This window comes from Megalobrama amblycephala, linkage group LG1 (assembly GCF_018812025.1).
Source record: "Megalobrama amblycephala isolate DHTTF-2021 linkage group LG1, ASM1881202v1, whole genome shotgun sequence".
NCBI classification, from domain to species: Eukaryota; Metazoa; Chordata; class Actinopteri; order Cypriniformes; family Xenocyprididae; genus Megalobrama; species Megalobrama amblycephala.
The window spans coordinates 68,973,656-68,991,630 of record NC_063044.1 but is presented as its reverse complement, the minus strand read 5'-3'; the positions used below and the strand labels follow the sequence as shown (position 1 = coordinate 68,991,630).

Below are 17,975 nucleotides of genomic sequence, written 5' to 3'. Positions count from 1 at the left end.
GTTGAACTTGGATCGTGTGCAAGAAAAGAGAGAGATTCACCAATTCATTCACTAATGGCAAGTTAATCAATAACGAATTGTGATTAGATGTTATTTTATTGTTTGACGAATTGATTGGACTATTCTTGCATGACAAATCACTTCTACTACTTGTTCTATGATCAGCTAGTCTTAATAACAACACTAAAAATAGAGCTGAAATACGGGACTAGAGCCAAATAACTAGAGCCAAACTAGAGTAAAATTTTTACCAATGAGGTAATACTTCAAAGTATCCAATGCCCACTTGATAGCCAGTGCCTCTTTCTCAACAGTAGAATACCTAACCTCACAGGTTCAAACTCAGAGCTGAAGACACATAATGACACCCTTCCTCTGTCACCATACAGCCAGACAATCTACAGAAACACACCAACAGTCCAATGAGGTTTTGGTCATGAATTGTCTTGTTCCAACAGGTTGATATGGTTACGTCATCACCAGGCTTTATCACCTTGTACCGCACGTTCGGGGTCACTCCATCCCACTTGTTCATGTAAAAGCTTTTACCAGCAATCCCATTCAGATCAGTCCAGATACGATTGTAGAAAAATGTCCAGTCCTTGGCAGGCAAAAGCACACAAGGTGTCTGTGATGTAAATTCTTCTTCAAAAGCATACGTGCTGCTTTGTTAAAAACAAAGCCGCCCACATAAACATCGGCCATCAGAAATTCCTGTTTCACAAAATGTTCATCTTCATGAAGAAACTTGGTCAAATAAATCCTGTGTTTTTTCTGCCGTGCATAAGGAAGATTTTCTTCCGTTTTAATATAACTTTCAACAGAAGTTTCAGGAACTTGTGGAGTAGCCATTCTAGATTTGCAGACTGTTTCCTAAAGCTTATTCAGTAGGTAGGGCCTGTAGGTTTTAACTAGAGAGAATGTGAACGCCCATTGTGTAACCTCTAACCCCTGGATAGCATAAGAAGTCATTTAAATGTTTTACAGGCTACAATGTTTCAAAGATCTTTGCTCCGCATTCTATACCGTAAAATATAATACAGTACATAAAATCAGTAAGACTATGGTTACACCTCCATTTTATTAAATGAACACTTTACACTTAACACTTTAAACAGAATTGGTTGTCAAAAGTTCAGTCATACATCTAAAATATGCTTAAATGAATGGCCTGTGTTCATCACACATGTGAGGAATTGCAAAAACTTACAATGACAGCAGCCTGAGAGGAGTATTCGGCTAAAAACATATACAGACCAGTGAAGGGGGTACAAATGCCTATCACAATAAATCAAGAGTGGACTTCTGTATGCAGTATGACACTTTTCTTACATAATGTTGCTGCTTTCTTATAGGCCTCTTGAATTTAGATGTGCGAATTTATTGTGTTCACTTAATTTGTACAAAATTGTACAAAGATCATGTTTGAGATGTATCTATAGCTTTACTACAGTGTGTAACTTTATTTACCCACCTCAAACTGTATGAAATCATAGCTTTCAGCGCAATGGTTAGATATGTCTCAGTCGTAATCGTTTCAAGCGCAAACAACCAGACTTAATTTTCATGTCAATGCTTCACGCAAACCCCCATCGAAGAGATGGACAATTGCACTACAAGAACTATCCATTTATTTTCATTGTAACTGTGCCCTTTGAATTACTGAAAATATCATAACTGTTTAAAATATTCTCATTGAGTTATGTGTTCACATAATTTCTACATAGAAAATGTTTGGCTTTTATCTGTAGGGGGAAAAGCAATGTCAGTATACTATATTCGATATCTGTTTATTTGAGTAAAAAATAATAATCTAAATTGTTATAAACAGTTGAGACACACTTGTACACTGGTACAACTATTTAATGTCAAGTTGGGTGCCAAAATCTGGATTCTGATCTAAAGCATTATTAAGGTACAAATATTGTATAATGCATGTTGAAAATGACCAAAACTTTTAAATATGTCCTGTTCCAACACCACTGGGGAAAATCATTTTTGTCTAATAGTCTGTCAAAAGAAAAACATTGTGTTATCTGGTTTAGTTGTATTTAAAAACAAACAAAAACATATTTATTAGGAATTGAAACTATAGAAATAAGAAAAGTAAATCATATAGATCTATGAGACATGCGTCACCTTAAAAAAAAAAGTACTGTACGTTTACATGTGAGGTTTTTTAAGCATATTTAACAGCAAAGATATTTTCAAGTACAGAGGCTAATGTGGACATTGTCAAGTAGGGGATTTGGCCTGATCTTTGGTTTTTAAGCACAATTAAATATTCTCATGAGACCCACTGATCCTGATGTCTCTGAAAGACCTCAGATGTGTAGATTCACTCGATTGAAAAAAGCTGTTTTGAAATTAACACAGTTGAAATAAATGACTACCTGTAGGATGTTTAACACCCATGCAAAATTGTTGGGGGTCAAGGAGCATGTGTCCTGCTAGTGTCACCTCCCCCAAAAGGATGCTCAAGGGGGAACAAACAGCCTCAGCACAGAGAAGTGACTGATCTGTAAATCACCTCATCAGCCTATATCCTGAGGCAAGGCAAGGCAAGGCAAGGCAATTTTATTTGTATAGCACATTTCATACACAATGGTAATTCAAAGTGCTTTACATAAAGAAGAAAAATAAAAATAGAACATAAGGAATAGAAATAACAGTAAAAACAGAGAATTTTGCTATCTGGATGGATGAGCTAGGAAGTCTCAGGGAGTTTTTTGCTGCTGTTGTTGTTGTTGTTGTTGTTGTCCATCAGAGTGGATCTAAACGGATCTATCCATCAGAGCAGATCTGAATGGATCTTCCTCACACGACAGGACTGCTACCTGTTAAGGCACTTCAAACTGATACACAAAGGTTCAATCTCCCCTTTTGCCAAGACACCTCAAACTGCACCACACAGCCCTAATCCCCCTTCCGGAGATATCTTATCTATGCAACACAGTTTAAATTTCCCCTTTGGAAATTTCCCCCTTTGGAAAGTGTCCTGACTGTAATCCAGAGATGTCTTAACCATGCACCACAGCTCAAATTTCCCCATGGTTTGTACCAAATTTTAACCTAATCACAAATGCTTTCTTCCTAATTCTCCCAGCTCTTTCAACCAGACAGCACTATTTAAAATGCTTAAAAAGTCAGAAAACAAGATGATACGTAAAAGATATAAAATACATTAAAGATGAAATAAAAACAGGAAAAGGAATTTAAAAGAATAAAAAGATAATACGTATAAAATAAAATGCAAACAGTTCGGACATAGCACAGTGCTCAATCAGCAAATGCATAGGTAAAAAGATGTGTTTTGAGTCTGGATTTGAATGTGGCTACTGTTGGAGCACACCTGATCTGTTCTGGAAGCTGGTTCCAGCTGTGGCTGGCATAACAGCTAAAAGCAGACTCTCCTTGCTTTGAGTGAACCCTTGGTATTTCTAAATGACTTGATCCTGATGATCTGAGTGATCTGTTAGGTTTATATTCTATGAGCATATCTGCAATGTATTGAGGTCCTAGGCCATTGATTGATTTATAAACAAGTAACAGTACTTTAAAATCAATTCTAAATGCAACTGGAAGCCAGTGCAAGGACCTGAGGACTGGTGTGATGTGTTCATGTTTTCTGGTTCTGCTCAGAATCCTGGCAGCAGCATTCTGAACGAGCTGCAGCTGTCTTATGGTCTTTTTGGGAAGACCAGTGAGGAGCCCATTACAATAATCCACCCTGCTGGTGATGAAAGCATGAACAAGTTTCTCTAAGTCTTGACTGGAGACAAAGCATCTAATTCTTGCAATATTTTTGAGATGATAATATGCTGATTTAGTTACTGTCTTTACATGGCTACTGAAACTCAGGTCTGACTCCAAAATCACACCAAGATTCCTGACTTGATTTTTAGTTGTTTGACCCCTAGAGTGAAGGTACGTGTTCACTTTGAGAACTTCATCTTTGTTTCCAAATGCAATGACTTCAGTTTTGTCTTTGTTTAACTGAAGGAAGTTTAGGCACATCCAATTTTTAATTTCATCAATGCATTGGCACAGGGAGTCAATGGGGCTGTAGTCGTTAGGTGATAGGGCTAGGTAAATCTGGGTGTCATCTGCATAGCTGTGATATGCAATTTGGTTCTTTCTCATTATTTGGCTCAGTGGCAGCATATATAGGTTGAACAGGAGGGGTGCGAGTATTGAACCTTGAGGGACTCCGCATGTCATGGATGTCCACTCAGACTTATGGTCACCGATACTCACATAATAACCTCTCCCTTCTAAGTATGACCTGAACCATTTAAGGACCATCCCAGAAAGCCCAACCCAGTTTTCCAGCCTGTCAAGAAGAATGTTGTGATCGACAGTATCAAACGCAGCACTGAGGTCGAGTAGAACCAGCACTGATAATTTACCTGTATCTGTGTTTAGGCGAATATCATTTATTATCTTTATAAGTGCTGTCTCTGTGCTGTGATGCGGTCGGAAACCAGACTGAAAGTTGTCAAAATATCCATTCAAGCTTAAGAACTTGTTCAGCTGATTGAAAACAACTTTTTCAATGATCTTGCCTATGAAAGGAAGATTTGAGATTGGTCTGTAGTTGCTCAATATGGTGTTATCCAGATTGCTCTTTTTCAGGAGGGGCTTAACAACTGCAGTTTTCAGGGATTTTGGAAAAGTCCCAGAGAGAAGTGAGGCGTTTACCACTTCTAGGAGATCTGCTTCTAAACAGTTAAACACACTTTTGAAAAAAGATGTGGGAAGTGTGTCAAGGGCGCAGGTTGATGTTTTAAGGTGCTGTACTGCTTCTTCCAAAATTTTACCATCAATTGCTTCGAAAACAGACATAATAGCTACTTTCTGAGGCTGTGATCTGATCTGTTTTACCCCAGTGCAGCTCAAGGATGTGATCGCCTTTCTGATATTATTAATTTTCTCAGAGAAGAAAGAAGCAAACTCACAACATTTGCTGTCTGAGAGCATTTCACTGGGAATCTGACTTGGGGGGTTTGTTAGTCTCTCTACAGTACCAAAAAGATTGCGGGTGTTGTTTAAGTTTCTGTTTATAATATTTGAGAAGAAGGTCTGTCTAGCTTTGCCTAGTTCCACATTGAAAGCATGAAGAATATCTTTATAGATGTGATAATGAATTTCAAGTTTTGTCTTTCGCCACATGCGCTCAGCTTTTCTGCATTGTCTTTTCATATTTTGCACTGCTGTTGAGTTTCTCCACAGTGCTTTTTGTCTGCCACTTTTCTTCCTGACTTTCACAGGAGCAATGTTATCAATAACGTTCTGTACTTTTGAGTTAAAAGAATCAAGGAGAAAATCAACAGAGTCTGCAGATATGCTTGGTGTTAAAGATATAGCCTTCATAAACAGTGCACTAGTATTCTCATTTAAGCATCGCTTTTTGACCGAGACAGATCTAGCTTCAACAGTTGGAGAGATCAATATATCAAAGAAAATACAGAAATGATCAGATAGCGCTACATCCTTAATGACAATGGATGAAATGTTTAGACCCTTACTGATAATTAAATCTAGAGTGTGTCCACGATTGTGTGTGGGTCCATGTACATGCTGAGTCAGATCAAAAGTATTCAAAACTGTTAGTATTTCTTTTGACATATTGGATTCTGCATTTTCTATGTGGATGTTAAAGTCTCCAGTAATAGCAAAACAGTCAAACTCAGAAATTGCTGATAACAGTTCTGTAAAGTACTCCACAAAGGCTGGAGAGTATTTTGGAGGCCTGTAAATAACTATAAGTAGAATGCGAGGAGCACCTTTTAACACAATACCCAAATATTCAAAAGACAAGTAATCACCAAATGACACTTGCTTCCATTGATAGACATCTTTAAATAGAGCAGCAACACCTCCACCTCTCCTAACAGCTCTGCAGACACTCATAAAAGTAAAGTTAGGAGGGGCTGTTTCATTCAGGATTGTTGAACTGCAACCGTCTTCAAGCCATGTTTCATTTAGAAGCATAAAATCTAGGTTGTTTGTGGTTATTAAGTCATTGACTAGAAGTGATTTATTTTTAAGTGAGCGGATGTTTAAAAGTGCTAACTTAACAGTCTTACTTTCTGTCTCTACAGTAATCTTAGTTTGACGTGTAATAGGCAGCAGATTAAATGGGTTTGCCAAACGATTTGAGAAGGCCTTAGACTTTCTATCACGTAATAAAACAGAAATAGAGAAAGCAACAGTCACACTGGGTTCCCGCTTGTTCTGTAAACTTTTGATAAAGTCACTGTTATCATAGCGGGGACCCGACACACATCACTGAGAGCTGTTATCGGTTGTTTTTGATTCACCTAGAACAGATGGAGGAGGATGTGGGCCCTGGCATTGTGGCAGGGGCCAAAGAGCTCTCGCAGGAGGAGGAGGAGGGCGAGCTGGGCCCACAGTCTTTGGTGGTTTCGGGGCTTGACGCTTTTTTGTTGATATCTGGGGGCTCGCAGCAAAAGAGCGGGAAAGTTTGGTTCCAGCATACACCAGTTCCTCCATTTTCTCTGAGAAGCACAGAAGAGGGGATGCTGGAGAAAGGGATAACGTGTCCGGTGAGAGGGGCTGTTGCTCTGGTGTTACCGGAGGCTGTAATATGTTGTCCTGGTTTCCCTGGCTGTTTTCCCAAAAGTCGTCCTTGGGTGCTGAATCTTGGAGCAGTTCTAACACGTCACTGTCTCTTTGTGAGCTCTGTGGGCAGGGCTCAGTCAGGATTGTGTCCGTGAGCAGTGGTTGTTGTGGCTGCATGGTGTTATCATTGACCTTGTGGGATGTGTCAACCGCATGTCCATTCAGGTGTTGAAATGAAGTCCTGTGGTCAGTTGTACTCTGTCCAGGTGTGTTTGCGCCATTCAGATTGGCACACACTGCTGAAGGATGATGGAGGGAGAAGTAGATATTGTCCTTTAGCACTCTTGAGCCCAGTTTGTTTGGGTGCAGGCCATCATGAGTGAACAGTTGTCTCTGACTCCAGAACAGATTGAAGTTGTCGATGAAATTCAGTCCGTTTAAGTTGCAGGTTTTTTGCAGCCATGTGTTAAGCCCAAGCAACAGTGTAAATCTATTTGTTCCTCTTGCTGGGAGTGGTCCACTGATGAACGACTGAACTTTTAGTCTTCTAAGCATTTCAAAAAGTTCATTGAAATCCCTTTTAAGGAGTTCTGACTGCTCCTTCCGAATATCATTCTTACCCACATGGATGATTAGTCGATTTGCAGTCTTATATTTCATCAGAATGCTCTTAAGTTCCCTGTTTACATCAGAAACTGTTGCTTGTGGAAGGCAGCATGTAGTTGTATTCCTGCTGCTAATGTTTCTGATAATAGAGTCACCCACTATCAGAGTCCTGGGCTCGGCTGCTCTCTGAGCTGAGTGCCGCTGTCTGTTCAACCTTGAGCGGCAGTTAGCATCAGTGTTAGATGCTGGCTGACTTGATCTGTGTCCGATCATGTTTGGGGATTCCATACCCACATTTATGATGTCTGGAGATTCCTCACCCACATTCAATAACACTTCAAATCTGTTCTCCAGATGTATTGGCGGTGGTAGGGAGTTAGTGTTTGGGGTAGAGGATGCAACTGCATTAATATGTGATACTCGTGACAATCTGATGTCTCGAGTGCCTTTGGGTCTCGCTCCCTGTTTGTGCCATCGATTAATATGTTGACCAATTTCGGCACAAAGTATGGTCTGTTTAGGGGCATTAGATTCATGGGACTCACCGACTGTGTGCTGAGGATGTCCATGATGAAGCTCTGTTGTGTGTTCCGTCTGGTTTGGTAGTCCCGCAAGTAACTTTGTTTCAAGAACTACAATCCTTTGTAGAAGTCTGTGGCAGTTTGTGCAGCAGGTAGATTCTTCAACCAGAGGAGGCATATTATTTCTAATCCTTTTGGATGTAGGCAGCTGTGTTTTCCCTTCTCCGGAATGTAAGCTGATGGCTGCTGTCAGTGGGAGGCTGGTTGGATAAAAATTCCCCTTTTTTGTAGCAATTCTTCCAGTTAAAAAGAATGTTGGTGCCAAGATTTGTTGTTTGAGCACTGTGCTGATTTGCTGTAGTTAAAATTAGGAGATAAAATATAAAAGCAATAGAGCAAAGCGCAGAGCTGTAAGCAAGAGCGTCCGAACAGTAGCAAAGCAGGAAGTTACAGTTACATCATTAATGACTGTTGAGGATCCCTCTCTGAAAATGCATAGTGATTTTCTTAAAGATGCAACTTACGCTAAATAAGAGCAAAGCTTAGTCCTCGTTTTTACAGGGACGTGAGAGTTGCATCTGAGTCGTCAAATACACAGATTTTTTTTTTTTTTTTAAATCAAATCAAATTAAATATTTATAGTCAACAGTGTTTTTAACATGCTGTTTTCTCAAAAAAATAACCTTAACCCGTCTGCTTGAATCTTTGAGAAATAGGAGTTTGTTCCTGGGAGGATCTGGGGGTGTTTATGAATGATTTTATTTTATTAATGCTTTTTGTTTTATTTTTACTTTTTTATCATTGCAAAATTAACTTCTTGTGAACTACTAAAAGTGAACTACTTCTTCGGCTCTCTGAAAATGTATGTTTTTTAAAAATATATACATATATATATTTTTAATTTATATATTAATTTAGCCTATATTTCAATTGTTTAAATATTTTAGCAACATATTTGATATTATTTATATTTAGAGTCATTTAATTTTAAAATAGAGACAAGTTCCTTTTATAGAACTAACCCGAGGCATCACAGGGTGTAGTGTACATACAGTTATTTAATCAATTTATGGGCGAAATATATGAATATAATAAATCATAAAGCCTTACGATCAATTATGATACATATATCGACCCAAGAGGGAATTATATATATATATATATATATATATATATATATATATATATATATATATATATGTGTGTGTGAATCAATTACAACGAATTATAATCAATTACGTATATGATCAGTTCTAGCTTAATAGTTGTTTAGAGAAACTATCCAAGTTTGTCCAGCATACTGTTAGTTTTCACAGACTATTATAAAAGGAAGGTTATTCTCTGGCCACGAAAATAAACCTCCTGTTATAGCATCAAAGCGTAAAGCAGTGGTCTCAAACTGCCGGCCCGCCCTCCCCCTCCTCCCGGCCCACAAGTGATCTCAAAAATAAAACAATTGTCTCATACCATATTCCACATGCAAAGAAAAAGTCACCGTTCAACTTACCATTCACAGATATCGCGTCACATGAGTGGCCGCATGCTTTTTTCCGTGCTTCTTTTCAAACCATGAACTGCGCTCTCCACGGTTTCAGTAAAAGAAAAATCGATTTCTAGTCCATGCATTAGCTCTACTACTATATATATTTATGGAGATGACAAATAAAAACCCACCTTGTACAGCTATGATCAGCTGTTTGGCTGAGCTTTCGATGTTGTTACGGAAAGGCCGATGTAACTGTCAAAAGATATTTTTGAACTTTTGGTTATAAATTAATTACCATTGTTATTTTATTCATTGTTTAAAAACAAATGTTATACATGTATAGGTATTATTACTCCCTTGAAATGTTTAATATAAAGGGTTCTTTAAGAAGCATAATGCGTCACATGACCATTGTTAAGTTGGGAGCGGATGCAGAGAGACTGCGGGACATAAAGCCTCAAGATAATTGTTTTATCTGCATGTGGTCTGGGAGGCGCACACGGTAATTTACTTTGTGTTTATTGGATATTGTGTATTGTGTTGTTTTGTGTCACTTTGCACAAAAAATGTAACGTGTTATTACTGGTAGTTGGATTGTTGTATTTCTGTTGCGTCATTCAATTGCATACCAGTGGACATTATCAAGAGAAACTTGAGAAATGCATATTTGAAAATTATGTTTCTATTTCTTGTAGTTTTCACGGTGTCTGCAGAGAGAGAGAGCAAATAAAATAACAAAAGACATCTGTATGAAGCGTGGCCATTTTTTCGTCGGACCCGTGCAGCTATAGTGAAAACGTGACGCAGCAAAGCCGACCAGGTTAAAGAGTGGATCGGCATCGGTTGGATGAGAAGAGGAAGAAGATCACGGGTGCATCGCGTACAGAGACATCGGATACGAAGACAGAGACGAAGCACAATTGTGGGGCTATCGCGTGGAGAGAGAAGGCATCAGAGTCGAGGATTGCCGTTATGCAGCTGTCACCATCAAGCAAGAACCGCGAAACATCCAATAGAGGGCGACATTTATCCGCGTAGGCCACAGCTTTGCAAGTATTCTTTCTACAGGCCTAAGAGAACAGTGTTTGTTTATTCCATCGCTGATTCAAGCAGAAGATTGCTGCTCTGCAATTAATAGCAGGTTAGACTGTGCTACTTTTACATCTTTATGGACTTCTGAGACAAAAAAAAAAAAAAAAAAAGAAGAAAAAGTGTGTATATATTGTTTGAATTTACAGACTAATTGTTGTGAATGTTTACTATTGACAGTGTTGAATCATTACAAGGGTTTTGATCTGAGAGTATTTTAAGTAACTATGCACTAAAGTGTTTTTGCTAAAACATTTATAATGTCAGTTCATGGAGAAAAAACACAATATGGTGAATCAAGTGAGCAAATTGAGTCACTTCAGGCAGAATTGACTAGCTTAACTGAACAGTTAAGATCTCAACCTGATGATGCTGAAAGGGCAAGATTAGAGTCACTCATAGGTGATAATCATGCTAAAATACAGTCACTTCAGTTAGCAATGATAGAACCTACCGCTTCCACTTCAAGAAGAGATGAACCCAGGAAATCTTCACGAGAGAGAACGTTAACTCCAAAAATGCAGGAGCTTAAGCAGCAAGAAGTCTCTCAGAAGGAGAGTAAATTCATCAAGTTGTATGAACGATGGAAAGATCAAGTTAGAACTACACGTACCAAACTTAAGGATGAATGCTCCGACCAAGACTTAGGTGACTTGATGGATAGTGTTGAAGGGCTGGAAACTGAAGTGAAAAATGTGTACGAACTTATACGATCACAATCAGTACCTTCAAATGAGATTAGAAGAAAAATGGATTCTTGTACTGCAGTAACAACTGATTTGATGGGGCTGATGAAAGTACGTATGAGTGAAGTGGGGCTGGAGGAATTTGATGCTAATGCAGAAGATCCAAGAATTCGTATGGTGCTTGACAAAGAGTATGCTAAGTCAATATTTTCAAATACAAGCTCCAAGTCTGCTATTCGTAGTCACCGTTCAAGCTGCTCATCAGAACAGCAAAGCATCTCCGCAAAAAGAGCAGAGTGTGCCGCACAGTTGGCTGCAAAGCAAGCAGAGATAAAGATGGAGGAGGCTATTGCTGCTCAAAGACAAGAACTTAAAAGATTGGAAAATGAGAGAGATCTTCAAGTAATAGCTGCAAAGCTCAAAGCATACTCTGAAGCTGACTCAGGTGAGTCCAGTAATGAAAGTAAAACAGCACGTAGTGAGGTTGCCAATCGTCCTTCAGTATTTCCTAAGGAAATTAAAAAGGAACAGACTTCTAAGAACACTAAAGAGGAACAAACAATCCATACTGATAGGGAAGCCTCTGTAGTTCAAGCCTTACATGACACAATGGCTCTCAGCAGACTTCCCGCACCTGAGCCTTCAGTTTTCTCAGGAGACCCACTTAAGTTCTTAGAGTGGAGAACAAGTTTCAAGGCATTGATAGAACGGCGATGCACAAATCCAGCTGATAAGTTGTTTTACCTACAAAAATATGTCAGTGGTGAGGCACGATCTGTATTGGAAGGAAGCTTTTACAGAAAGGATGATGAAGCCTATGATCAAGCATGGGAAGCATTGAATTCTCGTTACGGCCATCCATTTGTAATCCAGCGAGCCTTTAGAGAAAAACTGAATAACCTGGCCAAAGATTGGCTCGAGAGAGTCAGTTAAATTGAGACAGTTTCAGTGACTTTCTGACAGCTTGCAGCAATGCCATGCCACACATCAAAGGGCTTCAAGTGTTAAACGACTGTGAAGAGAATCGCAAAATGCTACAAAAACTCCCTGATTGGGTAACATCTCGTTGGAATCGCCATGTTACAATGCAGTTGAGACAATCAGAAGAGTACCCAAATTTCAAGGAGTTTGCTGAATTTCTGGCACAAGAAGCAGAAATAGCACACTGCAATTGAAGCTTACAATCAGAAGAGTACCCAAATTCAGACAAATCAAGCACAGCCAAAAACATACAGTGTTGGGGGAAGAGTTTCAAACAGCAATAAAGTAAGTGTGAATTTGGGAAGAAGGAGGCGGGAACCGGCGAACTCAACGTAACTTTAATATAAAATAAACAAAGCACAAGAAGCAGCCACACAAACATAATAAAACATAAAATAAAAGGCCTGGTCCTCTCTCGATAGCATCCCGGAGCGTGAGAGAAGGCCGGCGCGCCTCCCTGTAACCGGCCTCGCGCCGCTCCCTCATCCTTTACCCCCATCGCCCCTCGCGCCTTGCTTACTCACCCCCGGGGCCTGTCTCGGCGGCCGCAGCTTAAGGACAGACGAGACGAGAGAAAGGAGACGGAAGCAAGGGGAGCGACAGAAAGAGAGAGGGGAGAGAGGAAAAAGGAAAAAAAAACTGAACTGCCGCTCGGAAAAGGCTCTTCCTCGCGGTGCCATCTAGAGAAGATTCGACCGCCTCCTGGCGGCCGGCGAGCTCCTCCGCTCAAAGTCCCCCATCCCCTGCTCCAGGCGGACAGCAGGCTCTGGCCAACGGCGGCGATCCAGGACGGCAGCCACCCCACAGGAACGGCATCCGGGTCTGTCCACAAATTGAAACCATCAGACAAATCAAGCACAGTGCCGCCAAAAACATGGGAAGAAGGAGGCGGGAACCGGCGAACATTCAACGTAACTTTAATATAAAATAAACAAAGAACAAAACGAAAGTAATGCCGGCAGACCCTCGCGGACGTCTGCCGGCCACACAAACATAATATAACATAAAATAAAGTCCAGGCCTGGTCCTCTCTCATCTTCACTGTCGGCTCCTCCTTTTATGCTCCCGGAGCTCCTCCGTGAGAGACTCGAGGCCGGCGCGCCTCACAGGTGATGCTCGTTATCACTTGCGTCACCGGCCTCGCGCCGCTCCCTCACGGCTCTCGCCCGCCCTGCTCGTCACAGTAAGCGTAGCACCTTCATGTTCAAACCCAGTCACTTGCTGGTGTTGTGGGGAAAGCCATTCCATCCACAAATGTCAAACCTTTGCCAGTAAATCTGTGGAGGACAAAAGAAAGCTCATATTTGACAATAACCTGTGCTTTGGCTGTCTTAGGAAAGGACACATTTCAAAGGATTGCAAGAGTAAAGCCACTTGTAGCATATGCAAGAAACATCATCCAACACCACTTCATGAAGAGCGCCCTTCTTCTGCAGCAGTCACATTTTCTCATGCTATGCAAGCAGAAGAAAACACATCTTCCCTTTCCTGTTGTGTAGACAGTGGCGATGGTAGGAGTACATCAATGATAGTACCTGTATGGATTTCTTCAATCACCAATCCTGAAAGAGAGACCTTAGTTTATGCCCTACAGGATACCCAGAGTAGCAACACCTTTGTAGACCAAGAGGTATGTGAGAGGATGGGGGTAGTTTCAGAGCCTGTCAAGTTAAAGCTTACTACAATGATGGGAAAGGATTCTGTCATTCAAAGTGAAAGAGTTAGTGGGCTCAGAGTTAGAGGGCTTGCCTCTCATGGCTTAATTAATTTGCCACCTGCCTATACCAGAGATTTCATCCCACTTGAACGTTCCCACATTCCTACCTCTGAAACCGCCAGAAGGTGGATACATCTGAATAAAATAGCACAAAAGATACCAGAGCTGTTAGACTGTAAGGTTGGGCTTCTGATTGGTTACGACTGCTCAAGAGCTTTAGTACCACGACAAGTCATCACAGGAGGTGATAATGAGCCGTATGCCATCAGGACAGATCTGGGTTGGAGTATTGTGGGTAGTTCACCACAGGTTGCAAAGTCGAAAGAAGTCACAGGTCTGTGTCATCGTATATCTGTGAAGGAACTTCCAATTCTGACTCCTGCTGCTGTCATCAGAGCCCTAGAATCAGACTTTCAGAGATATACGAACCCAAAAGGAAAAGAGCATATCGCAAGACGATATACAGTTCATGCAATTACTGAATGAAAAAATTCACCAGAATTCAGAGGGACACCTGGAAATGCCCCTTCCCTTTAAGACACGCCCACAACTACCAGAAAATAAGAAGCTGGCTCTTGTGCGGCTGAAACGTCTGAAAGGAAAATTTGAGAAAAACCCTAAATTCAAGGATGACTATGTCAAGTTTATGGAAGGTGTCTTCAATGATGGTGATGCGGAAAGAGTTGAACACCAACCCAAAGCAGGAAACGTCTGGTATATTCCTCACCAAGGGGTATATCACCCTAGAAAGCCAGAGAAGATTAGAGTTGTGTTCGACTGTTCTGCCAAGTATGATGGCACCGCTTTGAATGATCACTTGCTAAGTGGACCTGATCTCACTAATGGGCTAACAGGGGTGCTCTGCAGGTTTCGCAAACATCCAGTCACAGTTATTTGTGATGTCGAAAAGATGTTCCACAGGTTCCATGTAAGCCAGGAAGATAGAGATTACTTGCGGTTCCTGTGGTGGGAAAATGGCGATACAAAATCAGAGCCAAAGGAGTATCGCATGAAAGTCCATCTTTTCGGGGCAGCATCCTCACCTGGCTGCGCAAATTATGGAATGAAGTATCTTGCATGTCAAAATGAAAGAAGAGTATCCTGCAGCAGCCAGCTTCATCAAAAAGAATTTCTATGTTGATGATGGACTCATTAGTGTAGAAAATGTGGATGCAGCTATCAAACTAGTCCAAGAAGCCCGACATGTGTGTGCTAAAGGGAAATTACGTCTACACAAGTTCATGTCCAACAACAGAGAGGTTTTGGAGTCAATTCCTGTCAGCGAACGAGCCAGCGGAGTTCAGGATGTGGAACTTGGATCTAATGAACTCCCAGTCCAGACCGTGTTGGGAGTAAAGTGGAGTGTAAATAATGATACCTTTTCCTTTAAAGTTGCCCTGGATGAGAAACCAGCAACACATAGAGGAATCCTCTCAACTGTGGCTTCGGTGTTTGATCCGCTAGGCTTCCTAGCTCCCTTCCTCCTACTAGGAAAAAAGGTACTGCAGGAGATGTGCCAAAAAGGCATTGGATGGGATGAACCTCTGCCTGAGGAGTTAATGCCACAATGGACAAGCTGGCTGAACGAACTGAAGAACCTGCAAAATCTCCAGATTCCAAGGTGCTTTGCTCCTGAAAATCTAGGGAAAGTTCACAGGATTGAACTCCATCACTTTTCAGATGCGAGTAGTCATGGCTATGGTCAAGTGCTCATATATCCGGGTATTGAGTGAAGACAAAGTGCACTGCTCCTTTGTTATTGGCAAGGCAAGGGTTGCACCCACAAAGGTTGTGACAATACCCAGGCTTGAGTTAACAGCTGCGGTGATCTCTTCAGCGGTCAGTAACATGTTAAAGGATGAGCTGGAGCTCAAAATTGACCAAGAATACTTTTGGACAGATTCAAAGGTGGTCTTAGGCTACATTAACAATGAAGCCCGTAGGTTTCACGTTTTTGTGGCGAATCGAGTTCAAAGAATCCGTGAAACAACTGACCCTGCACAGTGGCATTATATAGACTCTAATCAAAATCCAGCAGATCATGCTTCCAGGGGGCTCAAGGTGTCAGAGTTTATTAATTCAAATTGGCTAACTGGACCCAAGTTTCTTTGGGAAAAAGATATTATCACACCAGAGACAACTCCAGAACTGCTTGTTGGTGATCCTGAAATCAGAACGACACAAGTACTACAAACAAAGGTAGTGCAAGATGAGAATTTTTTGGAGAGGTTTAAGCGGTTTTCAAAATGGCACACAGCATTAAAAGTTGTCGCACGTATCCAGCAATTGGCAAGAGACAAAACCGTTAAACCCATAAACGTTGAAGACATGAGAAAGGCCAGTCTCATGCTTGTAAAATTGGCACAAAAGGATGCCTTCAAAAATGAGATACAAATACTGAGTCATGGCAAATTGCCACATAGTCACCCATTGTTCCAACTTGACCCAGTACTGTATGATGGTGTTCTCAGGGTGGGAGGGCGATTACAGAAAGCTTCCTTACCTCTTGACTAGAAGCACCCAGCAATCCTCCCGAGAGATGGCGTGGTCACACGTCTTATCTTGGATTACTGCCATGAGAAAACTCAGCACCAAGGCAGAGGACAGACCCTCAATGAATTGAGAAGAAATGGTTACTGGATTGTTGGTGGCAGCAAAGTTGTGGCAAACTACATTAAGCAATGTTTTACATGCAGGAGAGCTCGCAGGCCAACTGAAATGCAAAAGATGGCTGACCTACCTGCTAGCCGTGTTGATCCCTCTCCACCATTCTCTTATTGTGGGATGGATTGCTTCGGACCATTTCTAACTAAGCAAGGTCGTAAAGAGCAAAAGAGATATGGTCTCATATTCACCTGTTTCTCCTCAAGAGCAATCCACATAGAGATGCTGGAAGATCTCACAACTGATGCCTTCATAAATGCCTTGCGGTGCTTTATAGCGATCCGTGGAGCTGTAAGAGAGATCAGATCGGATCAAGGGACAAATTTTGTTGGGGCGAAAAATGAGCTGACAAAGGCTTTGAAAGAATTGGACAAAAGACAGATTGACTGCTTACCTATCTCAGAAGCAATGTGACTTCATTATGAACGTACCTGATGCCAGTCACATGGGAGGGGTTTGGGAAAGGCAGATCAGAACAGTTAGGAGTGTCCTAAGCTGGGTCCTTTCTCAGAGCTCAGGAAGACTGGATGATGCTTCCTTGAGAACTTTCTTCTATGAAGCCATGTCAATCATAAATAGCCGCCCACTCATCACAGATACCATCAATGATCCCAAAGGGCTAGAGCCTCTTACCCCAAACCATTTACTCACCATGAAATCCTCTGTTCCGCTGCCTCCACCAGGGAAATTTGTGCAAGAAGACCTGTACGCAAGAAAAAGGTGGCGCAGAGTTCAATATCTGACAGAGCAATTTTGGAGTAGATGGAGAAAGGAATATCTCGCAAACATCACTCTCAGACAACGGTGGCACACTCCAAGACGCAATGTGAAGGTTGGAGATATCGTCATTCGTCAAGGAGGACGGGATTCCCCGCAGTGAATGGAGACTCGGACGAGTGCTTGATGTTTGTGAAGATGAAGATGGCCTGGTGCGAAAAGCCACAATACAAATAGGAAATAGAAAGTTAGGGAAAGAGGGTCAGCGACTCACTAATCCATCAATTTTTGAACCTCCTATTCATAAGTTAGTGGTGCTTGTAGAGAACATTTAAATCTTATGCAATAGAGCTAACATTGAGAGTTGTGTCAAGAGTGTCAAGAGTTTGACAATTAGTATTACTTCAGGAGTCAGAGAACAGACTATTTGTCTAAAATTTGGTTTTGAAATTACTAAATTTATTTAAACGTTTACAAAAAGTTAATCATAAATTAGTAATTTGGTGGGAGTGTAACTGTCAAAAGATATTTTTGAACTTTTGGTTATAAATTAACTACCATTGTTATTTTATTCATTGTTTAAAAACAAATGTTATACATGTATAGGTATTATTACTCCCTTTATATTACTGTTTAATATAAAGGGTTCTTTAAGAAGCATAATGCGTCACATGACCATTGTTAAGTTGGGAGCGGATGCAGAGAGACTGCGGGACATAAAGCCTCAAGATAATTGTTTTATCTGCATGTGGTCTGGGAGGCGCACACGGTAATTTACTTTGTGTTTATTGGATATTGTGTATTGTGTTGTTTTGTGTCACTTTGCACAAAAATGTAACGTGTTATTACTGGTAGTTGGATTGTTGTATTTCTGTTGCGTCATTCAATTGCATACCAGTGGACATTATCAAGAGAAACTTGAG

At 40.9% G+C, this 17,975-nt stretch overlaps 1 protein-coding gene across 1 annotated transcript in view; it reads right to left on the bottom strand.

Moving 5' to 3' along the window:
- Positions 1–328: 328 nt before the first annotated feature.
- Positions 329–17,975, bottom strand: part of LOC125276231 (NACHT, LRR and PYD domains-containing protein 12-like) — a 43,453-nt gene continuing 25,806 nt past the window's right edge. Inside the window, exon 5 of the mRNA XM_048203761.1 lies at positions 329–398. Within this exon, the coding sequence (XP_048059718.1) occupies positions 329–398 (70 nt within the window). The remainder of the gene's footprint in view (positions 399–17,975) is intronic.